The 23,645-nt window shown below is 26.5% G+C and overlaps 1 protein-coding gene across 11 annotated transcripts in view; it reads right to left on the bottom strand.

Annotated features, from left to right (window-relative positions):
• The window catches only part of LOC132936904 (histone deacetylase 4), a 61,751-nt gene that overhangs the window by 15,863 nt on the left and 22,243 nt on the right, over window positions 1-23,645 (bottom strand). For 6 of the 11 annotated variants that reach the window (XM_061003716.1, XM_061003707.1, XM_061003710.1 and 3 more), the window contains 5 exons: window positions 7,922-7,987; window positions 4,097-4,221; window positions 3,159-3,266; window positions 2,670-2,825; window positions 490-566 (listed from right to left, as the gene is read on the bottom strand). In XM_061003716.1, coding sequence (XP_060859699.1) covers window positions 490-566; window positions 2,670-2,825; window positions 3,159-3,266; window positions 4,097-4,221; window positions 7,922-7,987 — 532 coding nt within the window. Of the gene's footprint in view, window positions 1-489; window positions 567-2,669; window positions 2,826-3,158; window positions 3,267-4,096; window positions 4,222-4,308; window positions 5,607-7,323; window positions 7,641-7,921; window positions 7,988-23,645 lie in introns of those variants that run through there. The other 5 variants (XM_061003713.1, XM_061003714.1, XM_061003709.1 and 2 more) reach the window with 4 other exon arrangements.

Raw genomic sequence — 23,645 nt, 5'->3', positions numbered from 1 at the left:
TATACGACGGACGTAATATGCCACGTTTTCATCTGCGGCTGAAAACGCTGCGGAATACTATAGCCCCGGCCTTGGTCTAAATGCACGAAAAAGAGATGAAAAAACGACCAGCTTTTAACAGCATTAACAACAAACCATTTTACTGTTATTATTAAATTAGAGTGAATTGACCAATGATACAATTTAAAGGTAAGATATTATCTAGGGCATTTCGGAGGATTTATTTATATTATTATTTATAAGTAAGTTATGAATTATGATAATTTTAAAATGTACAAAAAATGGTCAAACTTGCTTTTTAATAAAAATATCAATATAATCCTCAGAGATGCCCTAGATAATAATCTTACCTTTAAATTTTATAACAGGTCAATTCACTCTAGTTTCAGAAATTACAGAGTAAAATGTATGTAATATTGTGAACGTAAAATTTTACATGGTGTACGTTTGAAGACACATGCGAGTTTGGCGTCCTCTAAAAGTACTAACCAACTAGGGTATGATTGTTGGGATTGTATAGAGCTGCTTGATGCTGCTTCTCGATGTTTTTTACTCAGCAGAAACCCCTAAAAAATTTTAAGGATGTACTAAATAAATATAAATTGTACTTATATTAATATATTTTTAAAAAATGTATTCATTTTTACTAAAAAAAAAAAAAAAAATTAGAACCAGAAAGTTAAAAATATGAATGAGCGAATAGGAAAATCGTAACACGTTCATACTCAATTGTATTAAATATATCTACAAGGCCTTTGGATACCGATGTCTGTTTACATTTAGCAATTGTCACTGCTAAATTATCAAGCGGATGGAGGGTATTACTGTATTAGTATAATATGTATGTTATTAAGTAGGTATTAGTATTATGGGTACCCCTAACTTCTAATGAACAAATAGATATGGGCGTTTAAATATGTTTTTCGGGGTTCTAAATAGTCATACATTTTTAAATACTATAAATAATAAGTAATAACTAATATTTGTACACACGATAATATCGTTGACATGGCACACATAAGATAAAATATGATTCAGCAGATATTTTTTTAATTTACCTAAATTCTAAATTAAATGTTGAATAGTGCGAAATTTATCACAATTATTTATATAATAATGGAATTACATTTTTACCCACTTTTACCTATTACATAACTGTAAAGTAAAGCTGTGTTCCATTTTAAATTATTGTATGATTATGATTTAAAATTTGTATCCAAATATATATTCTGTAAGAAATAATTTAACCAATAACAATGTACCTATTTAAAATAAAGACTTCATTAGCAATACATGATTCGTAAAATTGTTACCAAGTTGATATATTATTTATTTATATTTATAAAGCTTAACTAGGTAGCATTTTTCTATCAAATGTTCTACGTAAATGTCCAAAATCAGTTATACTTAGCTATACTTACTGAGGTTTTTCTAAGCAGTATATAATAATGATAATAGGTTAAAAATATCACGCAGAACCTATATACATTTGAAATTATACAAACTATGTTAAGTAATGGTTATTTTTCTTTTAAATATTCACAGAATTTTTCCAGAGAATCTTAAAAATAACGGCAAATACACGCGTTGTAACAAAATTTTAACATATTTTAGGTACTCGTTATCAGTATTATTTTTCAAATTTAATAATATAATATTCTTCATAACCCTCACACTAAAATCTCATATCCATTCTCCAACCTATTCACATTTTTTTACATTATAAATCCACTCTTATCAGTTGTAAACTATAGCTATAACTTAAGAGTTGGTTCTTTCTTTTTAAACATTTAACTTATGATTTGATTATGTTTTTGTAATTTAGAAAAAGATATCCTAGGCATAAAATGTGGTTTAACATTTTAAAGATTTAATAGAATCAAAAAAAAAAAAATAGTAATATTAATAGTTAATGTAAGAGGATGTCAGCGCACTATTTGTTTTCTCACTCTGGCCTACGCGCAACATAGACAAAACGCATTTACGCAGAATCGTTTTTTCTATATGTTTCTAAGTAATCTTAGAGAAAAATCACCCATTACAAAAAAGATAGAGAATAATATTTGTGAGGGAATGACATATCGATTTGTCTAAATATTGTCTCAAAACGATTTAAACATAATTTAAATGTGCAACATTTTTTTGATTATTTTGAAAGTCAAATAACAATAAAATATAAAATCGATGTCATTCCCTCCAAAAATATTATTCTCTATCTTGTTTGTGATTGGAGATTTTACTCTAAGATAACTTAAAAATATAGAAAAAATGATTCTGAGTTAATGCGTTTTGTCTATGCTGCGCGTGGGCCAGATAGAGAAAACAAATAGTGCGCTGACATCCTCTTAATAATTCTGACGTAATTATTTATGGCTAAATTCATAAATGTATTATAAACTGTGTGTTGCTAGAAACTATCTTAAATATATACGAAAAATAATAAACAATTAATAAAGCTTATCTGAGATATTATTATAACACTATACCTAATACGTCAAAAAGGTATTAGAAAGAATTAAGTCAAAAATAATATCATTAAAATTTAAAATGGTTTAGAATTTTAAATAATATTTTAGTTCAATCGTTGTGTATTTGGTATAAAAACTGATAAGTACATATCAATACATCGATCATTAAATTAATCTGTATATTTTATTTATTTATATTACCTGTAAAATTTGTTTAACTTCGGATGACGCAATGGCACTTTGTTCATGTTTTTCTTTTTTTTTAATGGTTTCCAATTTTTCTTCTTCCTTTTTTTCACGCTGTTCTTTTTCTTCAAGTTCCCGTTTTTTTTCCCATAAATCCTGCATAACACATGTCTATACATTATTTATGTAGAGTCCTCGTCCAACAAGAACACGTTATCAACTATTTGTATACATTTGTAACTTAATACAGATATTATGCTCATAAAATGTATAACAATAGCGAATAACACAAGATGATAGTTCAAATCTTTTATTCAACAGGTTATTAAGTCGGTTGAGAAACTTTTATTGGTACCCATGTATAATATACATGCAGCCAATATAATACATTATTAATACATATTGTTTGGGCAATATTCTTCTGAAATAGGAAATTTACCTAAGGAATTTTTTATAGAACAATCAACTCTAATATTATTTTCTTATATTATAATAATAATTTACTTTAAGATGTTGCCGGAGTTGTTGTTCGTGTTGCTCGGCTAACTGTTGTTGTTGAGCTTGGAATTGTTCCAATAAATATTGTTGTTGAAGTTGTTGTTGCTTTTTTAACTAAAATTATACATATTTGAATTTGTGAATAATTTTTTTAACCTATGTAGATAAACAATCAATACGCTAGACTTTTAATTACATTTCACTTAACATACAGTAATAACACAGAGAATAAAAAGTTAATTTATAGGTACAATAATAAATAAAAAAAAAACAAGATTGACGAAACTTTTTTATACATTGTTTATGCATTTTTATTGCCTATTGGACACTTTGAATTTTCTTACAGAAATATATTATATTTATTAAATAAATGTTTTTATAATTTACAATGAACTATTAAGTGGGTACCTATTTATAACCTATACCTATACATATATAATATATATATATACTTTAAACATTTCGAATTTGTAAAACTCAAATAAAATATAATTATGTAATGTCAACTTAAATTACATTTATAAATAAGTATCAAATAAATGATTATAATTCCAATATGTGTGTAATATATGTGAACACACTGTCATAAATATGCATTATAAAATTAGATCTATATTTATATTTTTAAATAATTTATTTCGTAAAAGCAGTATTTTTTCTATAAATAAATCGTGTTAGGTTAGGTTTGTAAATTTTGTTGTTATACAATCAATATAAAACCAATTATATATTAAGGCAAAAAATAAAATTACCTACTATATACACCTTGTTTTAAATTATCCAACTCATTATTTCTAAAAGGTGAATAATTGATTTTTAAATATAAAAATATATTTAAATTAAGCTTCGATAAAAATAGAAAATATTATAAAAATTGTAATTTAATAATAATTTAATAGAACCCTTTACGACTTAAATTCAAATATATTCTAATTTAAGTTTACCTCCAATATTTGATGATGTATTGTGTGTTCGTGGACATGATTAGTAGGTTGAACTAATTCCAATGGCCTGTCCCCCAATGCATCTTCAGTATTGTAACTGCTTACTATTGATTCACGAGTCATTTCTAAATATAATAAATCAAAAGTACAACCATGAAAACAATTTCAAATAAATTATAGTTGTTGCTCTATCGTATAGTTTTTAACCTAACCTGCTGTTATAGATTTTAGGCACTTTTTGATGTTCACGACTAACACGACCTACAGCCGATTATATTAAATATGCTATTCGTTCCCGGTCATAATTTATAGCCAGTTTTGATAAGGAGGGCGTTACTGGAAAGTGTTTTTCGATGCTGATTGGATGATAATTTATGGTATTTGTATTACGTCATACATTTGGTAATATTGTCTTATTTTATCGATCATTGTTAAATATTAAGTTTTCATGCCCAACTATGGATTTCATAATAATATTATATAGAATCTACAACAGGCATTTTGTTCCACCCTAATTAGTAATCACTAATAAATTACTACTGTGAAAGAGGAAAGTCGAAGTGTTCAACACTAGCACCTGACACAATATTGAGTAATGACAATAAATTATTGCTGACAGAAATAAAAATATGCAATATCGTTCAAATATAATATTATGGAAAAACAGGACTTTTTACGCAAAACCAGATTTCAACAAAACAAATTTTGTTTTTGTTGTTATTTTTTACCAAAATTATATTTCAAATTAATTAGCATTTTCTAGACATAATATTTCTAATTGTGTTGGCTCTATTTAATTTTCAAAGTTTTTTTTTAGTTTTTTTTGATTTAAGTAAGTATAGTCAAATTTTTATTTCCTAGTAAAAAGCTTAAAATGTAGTATAAAGTTCCTCGTACGTTTTTCTTTTAGCAATAAGTGGTTACATTTTTTTTTTTATAATAGTTAAATTTAATAGCGTTTTTGAATGAAATTAATGATTTCAGACGGATTTTAAATTTCTCGTATACCTAAGTTAATTTATATAACAGAAACAATTATGAAATACCTAAACACACTCGTTCAAAAATACACTTTAACACTGAAATAAATAGTGATGTATAAATGGATAATACCTAAAAAGATAAACTGAATTGCAAAGTAATGTAATGTTATTGTATACAGCAGGGGTCGCCATCTTTTTCCAACAAGTGAGTTACATTAATCATTTTAAGCATGTGGTGATCTACCACTATTTGTTTAGGTATACTAAACATTATTTATATTCTTACACGCAGCATAATAATATTCTTCTTTCATTATTTCTCCGTCGGAAAATTTTATGTTTTTTTTCGCTGATAAATATTTTACTTTGTATATAAAGCGTAAAGGTGTTTTTATTCTTTACTCTATCGTTTAAGTATTGAACTTTAAGATTCCGCGCGTGATCAAAAAATATTAGTATAATCATTCATTTTTAATAAGATCGACCAATATCCCTCTAAGAATGGTCTAGTCGATCTCGATCGACATAATAAATAATACGTATAAATATATTATATAAATATGTTTAAAATCTCCGAATAACATTTTTAAAATTGTTTTAATTTCAATTCATACTGAAAAAGATTCAGCAACACAAAGCCTTCAAATTGGCTTATAAAATAAAAAAAATGTATTCTGTATTTTACAGGGAAAATACGGCGAGAGGCTGTGCCTCTGAGACATAATAAGAAATTACAATATAGTATAATATACATACATTTTATTTAATTTACAATAATAACGGAAATAATCTTGTATGCGGAATAAACTAATTATTGTCCAATAAAACTACTCTTTTTTAAGGTTACTTAAATATACAATAACGATGTGAAATTTAACATAATACTTTGAATAAAATATTGCGTCATAGTACGAAAAATACCTAATTGTAAACGTTATTATTTTATTAACTGCACTCATTAAATAATACCTAGGTATTGAATTATATTTTGTTCATATAATAGTTAAACAGTTTACTGTAGTAATTTTTAAATTTAAAGTTTAAACACGTTGTACTACTTAAATTAATACAATATTAACATTTCCTCATGAGAATAGTTCAATAGTTGATAAATTAGAATATAAAAAAGATAACAGTGATAACTGATTATACACTCATATACGCGGTAAACTCGGCTTATTATTTTTTTTAGAGAATAAGAAGCAACAATCTATATTAATAATAAATGAGTCTTAACTATATAATAATTATCTAACACAACACACACATTTTTAATAATATAAATGTTTTACAAAGTTATAAAAAATAATCCTACATAGTCTTCTGACCTCTGTTATATTATGTATACAACTATATAATGTATGTACCTAACATACATTTTAAATTAATTAAATTGAATACTATAGTTTATAATATCAAACTTTTCACGGGCCAAAAGATAACAATTTACTTAAAAAAAAACGAATACAATTTACTGCGCATCTTCACAAACAGGTCTTTATACTGATCTCTATTATCCGGGAATAAAATAATTACATCTTCATAGTTAATTTGTAATTTCGGATTTTAGATTTTCGTAGATGGCTAATATAATCGTATCCACACATCCTTATTAAAAAATTATAATTAATCCTTTAATCCTTAGATACTTAAAAAATAAACGAATGTAAAACAACGCTATACTACCTACAACCAATGTTTTACAAATATTGTAGACTCAATGTTTTCGAATGTTGTACTTACACAAAAAATTAACTAAACGCATAAAATCCTAAATTATTTTTTTACAATATCATATCCACATTTTGTAATCAAATATTTGGATGGTTTGTATAATACAATTTAATCGTTCACCGATTTTATTAGTATATGTGGTAAAACAAAGACTATGTAAAATGTTTTATAATCATCGCAAAACATACACATATGTTATTTGTATAGTTTAAAAACGTACGTCTAACTAAAGGAACGCTATACAAAAATGATACACAACATACATATTTGATATTAACTTATGACCCCTTTAATAGCATCGAAATGTTAATAGGGGAAAACAGTTCTTTACCAATTATCATAATTGAACGCATATGAATATTTCTACATATCGCATTATATGTTATAATATACCTACAAGTTACATCATATTATAATATAATGTACTTAAATACGTTTTACATGAAATGGGGCTCCTGGCTCCAGAACGATTAACTATTAAAATGACCAGTGTTAGCAACAATAACATACCTTACGTCTGCAGCAGATGTGAATAATATGATGTGATATTATGTTCTAATCGCCGTGAAGAAGATCCCACGCCAATCACATAATAATAAAATACAAAAACAGCGATTTTTTTTCCCCCGAGAAAATAACGTCAACGTCACATTATTTAGGTACACGCGACGCCTGTGATCGAAGCACACACAATAGATATAGGTGAAACACTTTGAGGTCTGCACGTGTCGTTCAAACGACGGCGCGATTGCTCACTGCCGTAGTAGTATCGTCGCTGCACCTACCACTCGGTCCTCACGCCGGCGCGGCGCGGCGGTGGCGGCCCCCTATTATAACGAAATGTTTATAAAAAAAAAACTAAAACCGAGAAAAAGTGGTACAGCAGTATACATAATATATAATAATAATAATACCTATATTGATATGCATAATACACTAAAATATAATATATTGTGCTGACGGGGGCCGCGCGCGCCGCTTTGTTGTTGGGTTATTTGGGCGTGCATACTAGTGGGGGAGGGGAGAGGGGGTGGATTGCGATCGACGAGTGCGGTCCGCGAATTTTGATCCGCGATAATTATTATTATAAACGATTTTTCGGACAAACCTGTTTTTTGCGATAGTTGCGTGAACGCAGAACTGATTTCTATACTACGAATTGACTTGATGTTGTCTGAAAATAAAAAATAATAAAAAAATATAATAATATAGGTAACGTTACTGATGTTTTTAATTTTTGGAATAATCTATTTAACATTCGAACATTATAGCGGGTTGTGTACATCGTACATGTTACCTAACATACAAACTCTAAGGAGAGTTCTTAACCAAATAATACGATTCTTTTAACTACCTATTATCATTTATGTATTATACATATTTATGTGAGATAGTATCTACGTCGTAGGACAAAATATAGCAATTTGTAGAAAACGGGTATGCACTGAGTAATAAGTAGATAATAATAGTAGTATTATTACAGTTCCTACAAATGTTAACCTGTAACCAGCGAATACTGTATAATGTAAACGTATAAATATGTAAAAACTTTAAAACGTACTATACTAAAAGTGTACCGGTAGTGGGTGCGTAATGAGATAAATATTGTAAAGAGAAATGTGTACTAATATCGAATATATATATTATAAAACACAGTTATCAGTATTTGTTATAAATATCTATTTAAAAACTCATAGGTCTAAACTGATATATATCATCAAGCGCGTTTCTTCATTAGTAACAAATAATAGTAGTAATAATAACAAGGTCTAAGTGAGGAAAAATAATTTATACACCGCGCCGGCCGTCTAAACCGCTTGCCGGATAACCAGACGAATACTTAGCCTGCCATATACTATTATACCAGCAATATTATCGTTTAATGGCTATAAAGGAGACTGGTTGAACGTCAAACTTGACTTGCAGCTTGTGTGTAACGGAGTTCGTTAATTATTATGACATTCCCAGTATAATGTATTTCAACTCTACGCAAAGTTAAAGGGCTGAATTAAACTGGGAAATCTACGGCGATCGCTATTTAATTCTAATTTCTCTTAAAATTATCAAACACACTGCATTTCAGTATTTCACAGTTGTTAAGTTAATAAGTTAGTGCAACGGTAACCAGTTATCAGTATAATATGATCTTTTCGTACCTGAACATAAATATTAAACTATACATAATCAGTATTAACTACCTATCGAAATTGCTGAATATTATGTGTGATCACTAGTTAAAAAATGTTAGATCAGTGCTATTAAATAGCAAAAAAAAATAGTGTTGGTAAAAACGGTGTAGAAAACTGAAAAATAGAGCATAATATATTGAGTTATAGTAGACTTGTACTGCTTTATTATGATAATTTTAAAATAACGTACAACTCGTACAAGATACACACGTAAACTTTAGAGAGTATGATTGCAAATTACTTATTATTACCCACTTATAACGTCTTAAAATAAAAAATAACTACGGATTAATAGCTATATTATTATATATTATAATAGTTGAAAACTTAACTAAGTGATATAAGCTAAACTTGAAATGTATACTCAAAACATGGTTTAATAATCGAAAAAATAAATATAAAAATAACCAAATACCTACCTAGAGTTACAATAAATTGTTCACCGAAAAAAAATAATGTAGATAGGTAAGTAAATCTATACAAAAAAAAATGTAGATTTTCTCTACTCAAATCATTAGTTTTTTTACAAAAACAATTACATTATTAGATAAATGTTTTATAATTTAAAATGTAATAATAATAATTTGTATGTTATTTTTGTGTATCAAAAAGGCACGAAATAAAAAAATATATTTTGTTGGTAAATAGTTGAGACCTTTATTTCGTTATGTTACGTTATAGACTCATTATAATATAAAACAAAATTGTATGGGAATCTATTTACATTATATTATATAGGAATTATTTTTTTTGTTCAAGTTTATTTGGTAGGTAAACAGTTATAAATCGATTTATTTAAATAGCATATAACATAAGCATTCGTCTTTTTATTTAAAAAGATAAGTATTTGGCATTCGATTCAAATATATGAACACTGTAATGGTAATCAAAGATATCAATCGAGTTTTTGTTTGTTTACAATTATAAAATAATATCAGGCAATGACCTTTAAAACATACAATTCAATTCTAGGTTCATCGTCAATCTTCAATTTAATTATTTTTTTTTGCATTAATTTGTAAAACAATCTAAAACTTTATTTTTAGTCTGGTATTAAATAAAATTAATATGAAATAAAAACACGTTTATAAGTGAACTTACGTCGGGGCCTAGAATAGTGTGTAGTACGTTTAATCCTCAGACTTAAGTTATTTGTTTATATTATTAGTTATAAGATAATTATCTTATAACTATTGACAATTTTTAATTTGAACTGTGGAAAATATAGTTACTCGTTAATTAATTAAATTAATTAATATAATAAATAATTCGTTGCCTACTCGTTAAACGTTAATCTATTATTGAACAATAACCAAACTACGAACATGATTGACAAAAGGGATAAATTATGCATAGGTACATCTCATATTTTATCATTATAGTTACGGTTTAGGATTTATCTACAACCGAACCTGTAAATGTTGATATAAACCAAACCGCTATCCAGTATCTAGGGCTGTGAAATTAATGAACTAAAAATTTGATAAATAATACCTAAACTCAATAAAATAAATTCACTGGAATATAACATAATTTAGTATATAATATGCGGGTGGCAAGGGCAGATTTAATTCGTATTCTAGGTCCCTCTAAAATTCAGAATAAAGGGAGGGGAGAGGCAATATTTTCTGTCCTAAAATTCTACTTTTTATTATTTACCGACCCATAAAGTGAAATCATTAAAATGTGTAACTTAGGAACTTCCTATTTTAATTGAATCAGTTCGTCTTATCAGTCAGCGTGACTTGATGAGAAGGTTACTTGCGTGACAACGTGAGTATAAGCTACCAACCACGTATGATATGAGACCAAAACGTCTAAGGGTATGGGGAATGCCCCCCTCCATGACAACCTGATGGGTTGAAAGGTAGAGTTGAATGTAAATAATAAATACTATGCGTACAGTTCTGCATAAACAAATCACAAATTCTTATTATAAACAAATATAAAGATAAGACTATTTTTTGAATAATTTATGCAAATGCAAAATAAACATTTTAAATTTAAAATACCATCATACATATCCAAATAATATATATAGGTATGCACAAAGATAGATATCAACATTTTCCAAATCCATCATTCCCAATGATCCCCCCAATGTTCAATAAAACATTAATATGCACTAACGTCAAAAATATGCAAAATAAAATGTTTTATTTAAAACATTGAATCAAATATGAACTTCACTTATTTTTAATTCAGAATAACATTTTTCGAAGGTATGCAAAATTATTAAATCAGCCAAAATGTTTGTTGCGTCTCCATATTTGGATAATATTATATTCCATGTTTGGAATAACGACCATGTAAAATAGTAAAATATTAATGCTAAAAGACAAAAGTTAAGTAAATATAATTCATTGTGTAGTTCATAATTTAGCTAACTGCAAATTACTAAGGTATGCATACGATATAAAACCATTTATGCGGATTTATTCTCTGAATGACTGTGCTAAGTTACAAGTGACCTGGGTCGTTTTATTATATAATTTTGAAGCCTTAGGAATGACCCTTAATCTAGATAATTGTCATGTGTTAAATAACCTATACTATAGCAGATCTCCCATATTAAACACATATCATACAGGTACATACAATATTTCACGCGTTTAATCGTTTCATTAATCTATGTTTCAAATGTATTGGTTCGCTTTTACCATGGCCTCATATATTTATGATTTGTTGTCGAGCTTTTAAAGTAATTAATTTTATAATGAGGACTCGATAGTCCTACAGTATGTACAGCTTCTGATTTAAATCTTAAAAAATCTATTAAAACACTGTATTGCGCGTTAATTCATCCGAATCTCGAATATGGTTCAATTGTATATTTATATGGAATTCGTATACTACTTACGGCGCTTACTTAATAGAAAGAGTACAAACATAGGTTTTTACGATTCGCTAGTTTTTTATTAAGTATTCCACATGCAGCTCACTACTATACACCAATTGCTGGTCTCCTTGACTTAAACTCGCTAGCTGATTGCAGGGAAATGTAAGAACTTAAGTGGTCTCGCAACTATACGAATTTTACGACAACTTACTTATTGTTATGACAAAATTAAATTAGTTAACGTCTGATTTTGATCCTGAAAAAATATTTGAATTCAGCAGTAAAATGTCTAAAATTTTTTATTTTTATTATGATTTGAAAAAATTTATATTTTTAAATTTTTCATTACAGTTCACAATAATTGAACAATATAAGATTTACATTTTACAAGTGTTTCGTACGATCTATAGACAATTTTCTGTTGAGTTCTAAATTGTTTCAGAATCAAAATCGGACAACCTAACCTAACTTTGGTTTTGTCAAAACTTTAGGTGTTTTGAGCTAAACTAACGGCAGTAGCGAGGCCCCTTAAATTCCTTTATAAATTAAAAGATTGAAAAGACTTTTATTAAGTGGTAAAGTTACTTCTCCTTAGATTTTCACTCTACTGGATTTTAAAGTTCCTCAAAGACACACCAGATCGCAAGGTCCATTCTTTATTCCAACTTGCACCACCAACCACCAATCTTATGTCAGATACCACTATAAACCCACATTTTGTATTTATTTAAAGTATTGTTAGTTGATTTTCTGTATTATATAGGTAATGTTGAAAATAATCAAATTATAAATAATATGTGTACTTACTGTAACAACAATGTAAAAAGGGTAATAACCGTTACAAGTATATAAATATAAATACTAAAATGTATACCAAGTACCAACATTTTAAGCAATAACTCATGAGGTATCTATTAAGTACCCTTACCTACTCCGAGAAAAGTTTTATTATTTTTAAATCATTATCTGCCAAATCAATTATATAAAGATAATAATAATGACAATTCATAATAATTCATAATTTTTACAGTATGTATTCATATTTTTTTTTATCAAAGAATTACATAATATTAGTTATATTTAATAAATATGAATTACCTACTTTCGTAAAAACGTATTTATGATTCACCGTCTTTTAATACATTTTTTTTGAGATCACTACAATTTATTTGTTTCATTATTTATCAAAATTATTATTTAAAACCAAGCATTGTACTAACTACTATTGTTTATTTTAACAAGTAACAAATATTACAAATTATGAACTATTATAGTTTTATAAGCTTAAAAGATACCGGCAAATACACGCATTTACGTAATTCTCTGAGAACACTTAAATGCGATTTGAGTTTAATACAAATTCAATATAAGTATTATCTAAGAAAATTAGTTAAATAATTTGATATCGACATTGTTATTTCTTCATGGCAATTCTTATAAATATGAAATATTTCATAAAAAGTAAAAAAAAAAGATCCATACAAATTATAGCAAGTATATAAAATAAATGCATTTAAAATTGTAATTTTTAGCACGTAGCAAAGAATTAAAATAAACAAACATTTATCGCTAGGTCATTGTGCCAATTTATAGATTCGTTATCATTTATCATATTACATTTGAAAGCAATTATTATCGAGTAATAAATAAATGTGTACATTGTACACATTATTAAGTATACTTTTTAATTAAATAAAAAAATGAGCAGTTTTAAAAATAATATACATTATATAGCTTAAAAATATTTATTATTTAAGTTAAACATCTATAACGAGGTATAATCATAGAGTAAAGAATATAACAGTCATGATTAAAGTGCATTGACAAATTGCGTATGCATCCAATAAATGTTATACTGTTATAGTACACCTTATGGTAGTATAGGTATATATTATTATTTATGTAAAAATCAATAACTTTCTATGAATCTATAAATACATTTTACTTCAAACTAAATGATATAAATCCAATAATAAAATCTACATAAATTGGAAAACACAATAGCAGTTAAAGTAATCAAAGGAAAATTAATATTTAACAAACACAAATCATTTGTAGGGTCTGATGAAATGTCATATTATCTAGGAGATATATTATTGGATTAATATTGAAATAACAATTCATATTACGCATACCTATTGTGTTTAAATTTTAAATATAATTATAATATAAATAATATATACACACATACATAATTGATAAAATGGAAATAAGTGAAGTTCAAAAAATTAATTGAAGGTTTTTAGAAGTGTGTTGACTTAAACAATTGTTGTCAAGTGCAGTGATATTATGGAATTATAGGTATATATTATACTATTATAATTTCATTTTTTTAAATTCCTGTACCTATCAATTATTTAAGTAGGTTTATAAATTTAAAATAATAATATAATGTTGATTGGTAGTTCTGCTATGTTTATCAGAAAAAAATGTACATAAAGTATTATACTATTATGTATTATGTATTATTAGGTATATTATTTAATTATAATATGAAATAAAATTATATAATATAGTATACCAAATAATTTCAATTTTGTCTTTTAAAACTACTAAGGTTATTATCAATAATAATTCATTATAATTTATAATATACAATTTTTATTTAGACTAAATGTTTGAGATTTAAAATACATAATGCAAAGAAGAACTTGAATTATTATTTTTACCTTTTTCTGTTATCTACATTTAAATTCAGCATTATTAATGGTAAGATTAAAGTTTATATTTCATAGGAAAAATCTATGAGTATTAATTAACTATATTACTATTTGTATGATGTTTAAAATAAATACAATTTAGTATTAGGGGAACGATATTAGAAGAAAATTGTTCATCATTAATAAGGCGAGTTGAGTTTTAAACAGATTTTCTCAAAACATTTAAAATAAATATTCATTTATCTATCAGCCAAAAACTTTATGAAAATAATTAGTTTTCATGAGTTCAGTATTAACTACATGTACTTTTCTTAATATGTTTATTTTGTTATATCAATTACTTTTAATATACAATCTGTATAAATTGACACAATAAGAATATTGGCTAATAGTAACAAATATGAATAAACCTTTTTGATGATACCCATTGAAAATTCATTTGTTATAATTTAGTTTTGTAATAATTTTATAGATCACCTGCGCTTCAAGCGTCTTGGGGGATGACTAGGTATTGTGGAGGTATTGCAGAGGCCATGTTTTGAATTAAAGGATTTGTACGAGTATTGACTATTGTGAAATTGTTAATAAAAACATTTGAATTTGTTGTTTATTGTTTTTATTATAAAATCTGTATGTAATATATGACATAGAACAGGGAAATTGTTAATTTTTTAAGGGCAATGTTTTAAAAGGACAGCCATGCAACTGGAGTCGAGTACGACGTTGACCAGTCTATTAGTTAATTCAATATAATTAAGAAATTGGCCATGTAGTTTAGAAAAAAACAAATATATATGTCACAGTAGAAAAAAAAACCCTAAGTTCTTAACACAGATAAATATTTAGATTAGGAAACAATATCATATATTTGTACAGTATAAGTCTACCCGAGTGCTCTAAAAATCTATATCACATTAATAATTTATCTATTATTTTCTGTTATTGGGTCTGCAAAAGAAATAAAAACCTAGTTTAACTTTATATTATATTTTGAATTCACTAATGACGATGTCATTCCCTTGTCAAGTGCCAAAAATAAAGGTTCAGACGATATAATGTCTATTTCAAACAGTTGCGGCAAAATCATAACCAATCACAACATTGTTGTTTTAATATTCTTATAGTTTTTTTAATTTGTGTTACGAATTATGATTTAAATTTTTAACCTCAGTTAGTCATTGAAAAAAATACTTATGCCTTATAATAATTAAAATAAAACATTTCAAAATACTAAAACCAAACTAATTATGGGTGTAATTTTTGTATCTCTCTATAAGAGAGTTTAAACAAATTATTGTAATTTTAGGTTTAATATGATATAAGGAGGTAATAGGTATCCATTATTGTACATTTATACAATGTTTATAAAAATATCTTTGTAAAATAACAGAGAGTTTAAATATACATTTAGATGAATACAAATTTATATCACATTGATAGTAGGTATTGAGGCTGTTGAAAGCTGGTCGTTTTTTCGTGCATTTAGACCAATAAGCGGAAAATAAATTCACCCGGTACGAAAGCCCGATTGTAATTTGAAAATATATTTGGATTCCTTATTCTCTTTTCTAGGTTATGTAAGAAATGGATTGTCGATTTTAGTAAAATTTAAGTAAAGGTGAATTTTGAAAAAAAAAAAAAATTTTTGTACAGAACTAATTAAACAATACGAAAATTCAAAAATCCATTTACCTTTTCTACATAACCTAGAAAATAGAATAAGGAATTTAAATATCAAAATAAAAATCGAGCTTTTGGTACTGTGTGGATTTTTCTTCCGCTTTTTGGGAATTTTATGTTGAAACTTTTTTGATTGCAAAATATAGTGACTTGTGACTGCGTATATGTACGTTACTGATTTCCAAGAATCTTAGTCAAATGGTTCGCTTTCAACGGCCTTAAATAAAAAATTAATCTTAAGTGGACGTGTCACACCCGCAAGTGTTGTCTCCGTCTTACACATGTACGACATACACACAACGCGTTTACGAAATCTGAGTAGAACTCGCTCAATTTTGGTTTTAGAGTAAAAATACCTATTTTAAAATTGAATTGTGACAATATTTCTGAGGGCAAGTCATTACGTTTTTTAAAAAAAAATTTAAATTTTGAAAAGTTAAAGGTTTTTTAAAAATGTTGAAATTATTGCTATTTTTGAACAATATAATGAACGTTATATTGGGTATAATAAAAAAACGCAACGACTTGCCCCTGGAAATATTTTCACAATTCAATTTTATAATAGGTATTTTTACTCTAGAACCAAAATTTAGCGAGTTGTATTCAGACTGCGTAAACGCGTTTTGCCTATGTCGTATGTGTGTAAAGACGGAGACAACACATGCGGGAGTGACGTCTTCTTAATACAATTTATTATAATGCAAAAAAAAAACAACCAATTTAAAATTATAATTTAAAAAGCCAATTTCGTTTAGAAAAGGTTAAACTACAATGTTAATAATTACCTAACTGATTATTGTTATTTTAAATTATTTTTTAATATTGCGATGATTGCGATAAACAATTTATTATATTTTTAAAAGTAATAAAATCTCAACAACTCCAAGAAAAATATATAATTATAAACTTAGTTGCTCATCTTTAAATTACTTAATTTTAATATTTATATAGCTGTATATGTAGTGGATTAGTGGATACCAGACTTATAGAGCGTACCAGACTGTTGAATGATTATATATATTAACGTTTTAGAAGATATAAATTATTATTTAACGATATGATCAATAGTGGCTTTGTGAATGGTCCACAGAGACTACATGAAATATTCGAATAAATTATGCCCATTTAACAGATACTTAAGTGTTTATTGCATAAATTAGTAGCAATAACGAATTTAATAGCTGCGGTGATTATGTGTCTAAGATAGTGTCCTGATGAAGTAAATAGCCAATGCTTCGAGTAGTTTTAAATTTTCTTAAATAGATAGAAATTATCTCTGTGTTTGTAAAGTTGTCATAAGTAATAAACTAATAACCATACAAATATAATTTTTACTCCTGTCCACAACCACCAAAAGGCAAGAGATGACATTAAGACAATTTTCATTAAAAGAGTAATGTATAGCTGAAACTTGAAATAAATCTATATATTGAAAAAAACAATTTTATAAATTCTTTGTTATGCTTACCTACTGAACGCCTTATTATAGTAATAATTAGAGTGATTCACGACTTATTTAATTTAATGATTTAAAAGATAAAATAAACAATAATTAAGGAAAACTGGTAAAATAAATTATAAGTCTTATAAGTTATGACATTGATTACAAAAATTAACATTATCAATACTATTATATATTATATTATTTAAACTTACATAGTATATTAACTAATATTTTTTATTTTTAGAGCTTCCAATTCTCACTAAAAATAGTTAAGTGATAGAATTATAAATATCTGAATTACAGCGTAAATACTTTACAGTGACGCACATTATACTATTTTTTTTTATATATATATTTACCCTATACAGGGTGATTCTCACAACAGTAGATGCTTATTTCAAAATAATTTTGAAAATATGTTTATTAGGTAAATTTTAAAGTATTGCAAAACATTTGTGAAAAAATAATATTACATTTTTACTTTTTTTAAAAACAACATTTTTAATTAATCTTTTATTCAGACAAAAATTATTTTTCAGAGAATTTTTATGTATAAAAATTGAATCTTGAAAGAGTAATTAATTAGTTATAGGTACCTAACCCACGAAATATTTTAACTAATAGAGAACTAACATTTTGCGGGGTATCTCTGTGCCACACCACTCCTCCAAACATATATCAACTTTAATTGCTTACAACTAATTAACTACTCATACAAATTTTGATTTTTATATAATATTAAAATTCTCAGTAATTCTGCTTCGTAATATGAAATTAAAATGAACGATAAGTAAATATGGTAATTTTTAGTTTTAATTAATTATGATTTAGTTTTATTATAGCTAAATATTTATAACTTATAACCATTAATTTATGAAATATTTAACTATCATTAAATTATTATTTTTATTTTTACTGAACAAAATAAATTTTATAATTACCATATGTTTTTTGCCAATTTCCAAACAAATAAATTATTATTTTTAATTTGATACGATTTTTCACATTGACAGCCTAACAAAAAATGGTCAGTTGAATTTTTTTTTCTAAAATTTATGTGTACATATTTTAAAATAATTTGAGATATATTCGTCTATACTCTATATCATTCTATAATGAATAGCCTATTACTATTTACTTATTTATTTACTTACTATTATTATTTACTTATAACTTATTATTTGATAATATAGTGTTCAGCAAAGTCGCATATAACTAGTAATAAGTAATAAGTAACCCGAAAACATAATGTAGAAAACAGTTTCCAACAATTCAAATTAACATTGTCATGAATATGCATTGTATTTAGGTACAATGTAAAATAGTTTACAATCAGTTATTGAGCGAAGCTAACTATTAAACAAATAATTAAATTAATTATATATTCCTGTGTATTGTAAGTTATTACTGTAAAACAGCGTTAAAAAACAAACTACTTAAATCTTAATTACTTATTATTTATATCTATTATTGGTACTTGATTCGAAGTAATTTAATATAATTAAGGGTAATGTTTCAAATGTACTAAGGGAAGTTCTATTTTCTTCAAATATAGCATCGAATCATACAAGACCTAACGGGTTATTTATTTTATTTATTACATATTTTAAAATTGAAATAAATGAATAAAACAAGTATCTACACCTCCACAAACAAAATAAAACCTATACGCATAACAAAACAGACTAAAAATATGAATAATGAATATATCTATTAAAAATTCACAGCACGAGGTAAAACAATGGCTGAGCTAACTTTATGTAACAATTATTTCAGTCTATGGAGATATTACATAATAAATTATTATTTTGAATATATTGGTATGGCTGATTGGCGGTTCTCGGGTTCCAATGTATTTAATACAATATTGAATATTGTTTAATACACTGATATTGATACTTGAATGGTTTCACGCGGAATACTAAGAAATACAAACGTAGTTGTATGCGTCAAATAAATTAGCATTCATTGTTTACGTTACTTGCTCAGACATATATATCGCGACCGAATCTCACACGTGGCCTTTAATGCTAAATTAAGATAACCTTTGTAAACTTAATTATTGCACATTACCTATTTATGTCCTAATATTGTTAGCGAAAACAATTAATACGAAAATAGAATATATTTGACAGTGGCAGATTTATATTTAGATAAACGAGAAGAGTCTTAAGCTAAAATAACATTGTTTAATTAAACTCAAAATTAACAACCACAAAATTTCTGAGAAGACATACATTTTAAGTATTCAATTATAATTTTGAATAATAATGTAAATATTAACGAGGTATCCGCCGTTTTAATTTAATATAATCATAAAATCAAATAAAACAACTCTTGACTAACTTTTTGTATCCTGATTGTCAAACAAACCATATTCTAATTCTTTGTAATTACTAATTAAGATGGAATATTATTAGTAAACATAACATTTAAGTCAATAATTATAGACAGTATTTTTTATAAACATAAATGTATCGACTATTGTACGTAATATATTTTTGAAAAAAAAATAAAAATTGTAGCACATTGAATTAGTAACATAATATGTTATAAATTATAACTTATAAGTAATTTAAATCAAAAATAGTAACGAGTATGGAAATATTAAATAATTAATTATGGGCATTTGGCTAGTGATGGTGTAGGTAAATCTTATTTTTAAAATGAATTACAAACTTTCTGCGATGGCGCTAAATTTACAGGTGTGACTGTTAAAACTGTTTTTTTCTCGGTTGGTAAATTAATTATTAAACAATAGATTTATAACTTTTAAATTTAAACAACTAATATAATGCATTAATGAGTACGGACTTATAGACAAGCTACTTAAAATATTTGATGAATTACATATTTCATAAAAATTAAGGTAATTTCATTATGTATAAACATGAAAATATTATGGGAGAAGAAATACTAAAGCGGATCCTCTACACAGTTCACTGTTCACCCAGAAAAAATTTAAATATTTAACTCACAAGAAAGTACAAAATATTCAATCATAATACAAACTAACGATAAAAATAATAATAATACAGCCTTCAGGCCTTAATATGAATTAAGAGACCTAAGGTGTCTGTATAACGAATTGACCATCTGACCTCTGAAATGCCTCCAGATTTCAAAAATATCATTCACTTGAAATGCCTCCTATTATAAGTAGTAACCCTCTTGTACTGGAATCACTTCCGATAGCTATAATATTAATCGATTTATAACCTTACATTATAGAAAATATTAATGAATTAAATAAATTGAGTCAATGTCAATTGATTTAATGGAAATTAAAGTTAATAAAAAATTATAAATATTTAAGTAAATACTGTTTCAAAAATATCAGAATAAAAATTTAAAAAATCAATAAAAACCACAGTAATAATTAACAAAAATTAAAATTAAAGTTTGTTACCTATGTTGTATCTCAAATTTATTTTCCAATACATTGAAATATTGCAATTTTGAAACTTCATCAGTGTTTAATTTATCAATTGAATTATTAATAAAATTAATTTTGGAAGATCTAATTAATATTACCAAATCTAACTTATTCTAGTAACTGCATTGATTTTAATACATCGAAAAATGTAAAAATATGAGGGCGAATTGATAAAAAAATCATCCTTATCAAATCCACCCCAAATTAAATTTGTTTTGCCTTTTTCACACATAAGTAATTATAACGTTCTTGTTTATAAAATTATGTAAGTACAAACGTGTTATTTATGGTAACTGCAGTTGCGCAAACGAATTTGACTACGGTGAACTGGTGATGACTAATGATGGACTGTTTTAACTGATAATCAGTGACCAACATGATAATTGCATTCAAAAAATTAATCTATTTGGAAAATACTGTGTATATGTCTTAGAAATAATATTTCTGAACATTACGGAAATCGATTACAACAAAAACACGAGGCAATTCGGTTAAAAAAAATACAACTTAGGTACCCAAATTTGGGAGGCAATTCAATGTCACCACGTGTATGGCGGGAAAAATTTGGTTGCCCCTATTTGCGTAGACCTTTGCGTAAATATTTTTTTAATATTTAAAATAGTATAAAATAAATTTAAAATTATGTCCCGCTGTACTGTTCAATTGATACTAACAATTTCAATTTAACAACAGTAACAACCACTACATGATTTAGGTACTTAAAAGGTGCAAAATTCAAAGTTATATTGGTATAAAAAAGAAGTATAAATGTAAAAAATTACTGGCATATTAGAAAAGTTTGCGAACTAATTGTCAGATATGAAAATAACATAGAATCAATATGCATAGAACATTTCTTAATTTGAATTTGAATAAAACTTTGTTATAGCCTTGACATTCTGAGCCTGAAAAAGATGAGATGTAAAATTTTACAATTGTATTGAATATAAAAATCAAGCATACAGTTAGGTTTTTTTATTTTAAAACCAGGTATTCAATTCCGGTTACATTCAATAAAAAACTCGAAGCAGCCCAAAAAATAATATTGTGGATAATATTGTGTAATAATTTAGTGCCCTTAAATCTGTGGTTGATATCACGGTTCTCTAGTCTGTAGCCTATACCTACTAACATCTTAATCTGGCCTGGTAGATAATATGTGTTAAGTTGTTTTTATTTTTAAGTCAGATAAGGAAACAGAGAATAGGAAACTGTTGTACTTAGCCCACCTTGACGCAGAATAGTGATTGATACATAAATATGATAAATTCATATAATACATTTAAAAGCAACAATAAATTATTGCATTTCAAAAAAATGATTTTGACTGGAGCTTGGAAATTACTTTTATGTAGTACCTACTAAATGAGAAAAATATCCGATTCATAAATTATAGGTAAGACTTAATACATTTAAATGATTTTCTCCTTCTAGTAGAAAAAATATAAGTTCCGCGTGAGTACGTGACAAAGAAGGAACCAAACCAAACCAAAATGCAATACTTGCGGAACCTAACTCTCAGTCAACAACCTAATTCACAGAATACAGAATACTACGTAGACGAACTCGGCAGCCTCTAAAGTCTACAACCCCAACACCCAAGATGCAGTTAGGGTTGCAGTATAGCACTCGGACCAAACTCGGACACCATCACACAAATTTTAAAATTCTTAGACAAAACTAAATTATATAACTTGTAACTAATGGCCATTGTTGGCGATGTTAATTTGGATCAATAAAACAAATATATAAAACTGATCTAATAAATGTAAAACCAATATATTCCTTGCTTTGCTCAAAATCTAATAAATTATTATTATTACATTTTTAAAGTCAACACGAAATATTTCATTATTTTGTAGGTATATTACGGTTAATATTAGTTATTTTGTCAAATGTTTACCTTACTTACATGACGGGATAATTAAATAATATATAATTGTTATACATAGGTACATATTAAAATACATTTTAACATAATTTAATTTCTGGAAGATATATTTAATTTGAAAACAAAGCATCTAAAAATATATTATAAGCCATCGAATTAATTGTTTTTAGATTTGTAAAATTAGAATGTTTAAAAAAAATAGCTACTGGGTGATAAAAAAACAACTTCACTGATTACGCCGTAGATTACGTAAGGGAAGCTTAAAGACAATAATATGTTAAGCAATATTATAAATTATAATTAGGGGGACGGAGTGGCCAAGCGGACTAAGGCGTCGGTTGCGACACGCACCGACGCCGGTTCAAAACCTCTGCTGTGGGCGGCATTTTTCTACAGGCAAGTCACGGTGTCCGGAGAGAAGAGCCGCCATCCTCCACCCGGGCATGACAGATACCTACAAGTGCCCACTAAAAATCTGCCAAACTAACAAACACACGTGTTTGAACCTACAGTACCCTCCCCCAGAGTTAAAAAAAAGTGGGTAAGTGGATGTATCTCTGCTGTACAGTAGGTGACAAGTGGGTCATTGTAATGTATGGTGTTAAATTTGAATTCAATGATATAATATCTTGTATAAGAAAAACGATTCTAAGCGAAAACAGTTAAGTCAGCCTATGATATTACCAAGTATAT

Source organism: Metopolophium dirhodum, chromosome 1, assembly GCF_019925205.1.
Source record: "Metopolophium dirhodum isolate CAU chromosome 1, ASM1992520v1, whole genome shotgun sequence".
NCBI lineage: Eukaryota > Metazoa > Arthropoda > Insecta > Hemiptera > Aphididae > Metopolophium > Metopolophium dirhodum.
Note: the sequence above shows the minus strand (reverse complement) of the source record. Positions and strands in the feature narration are given on the sequence as shown.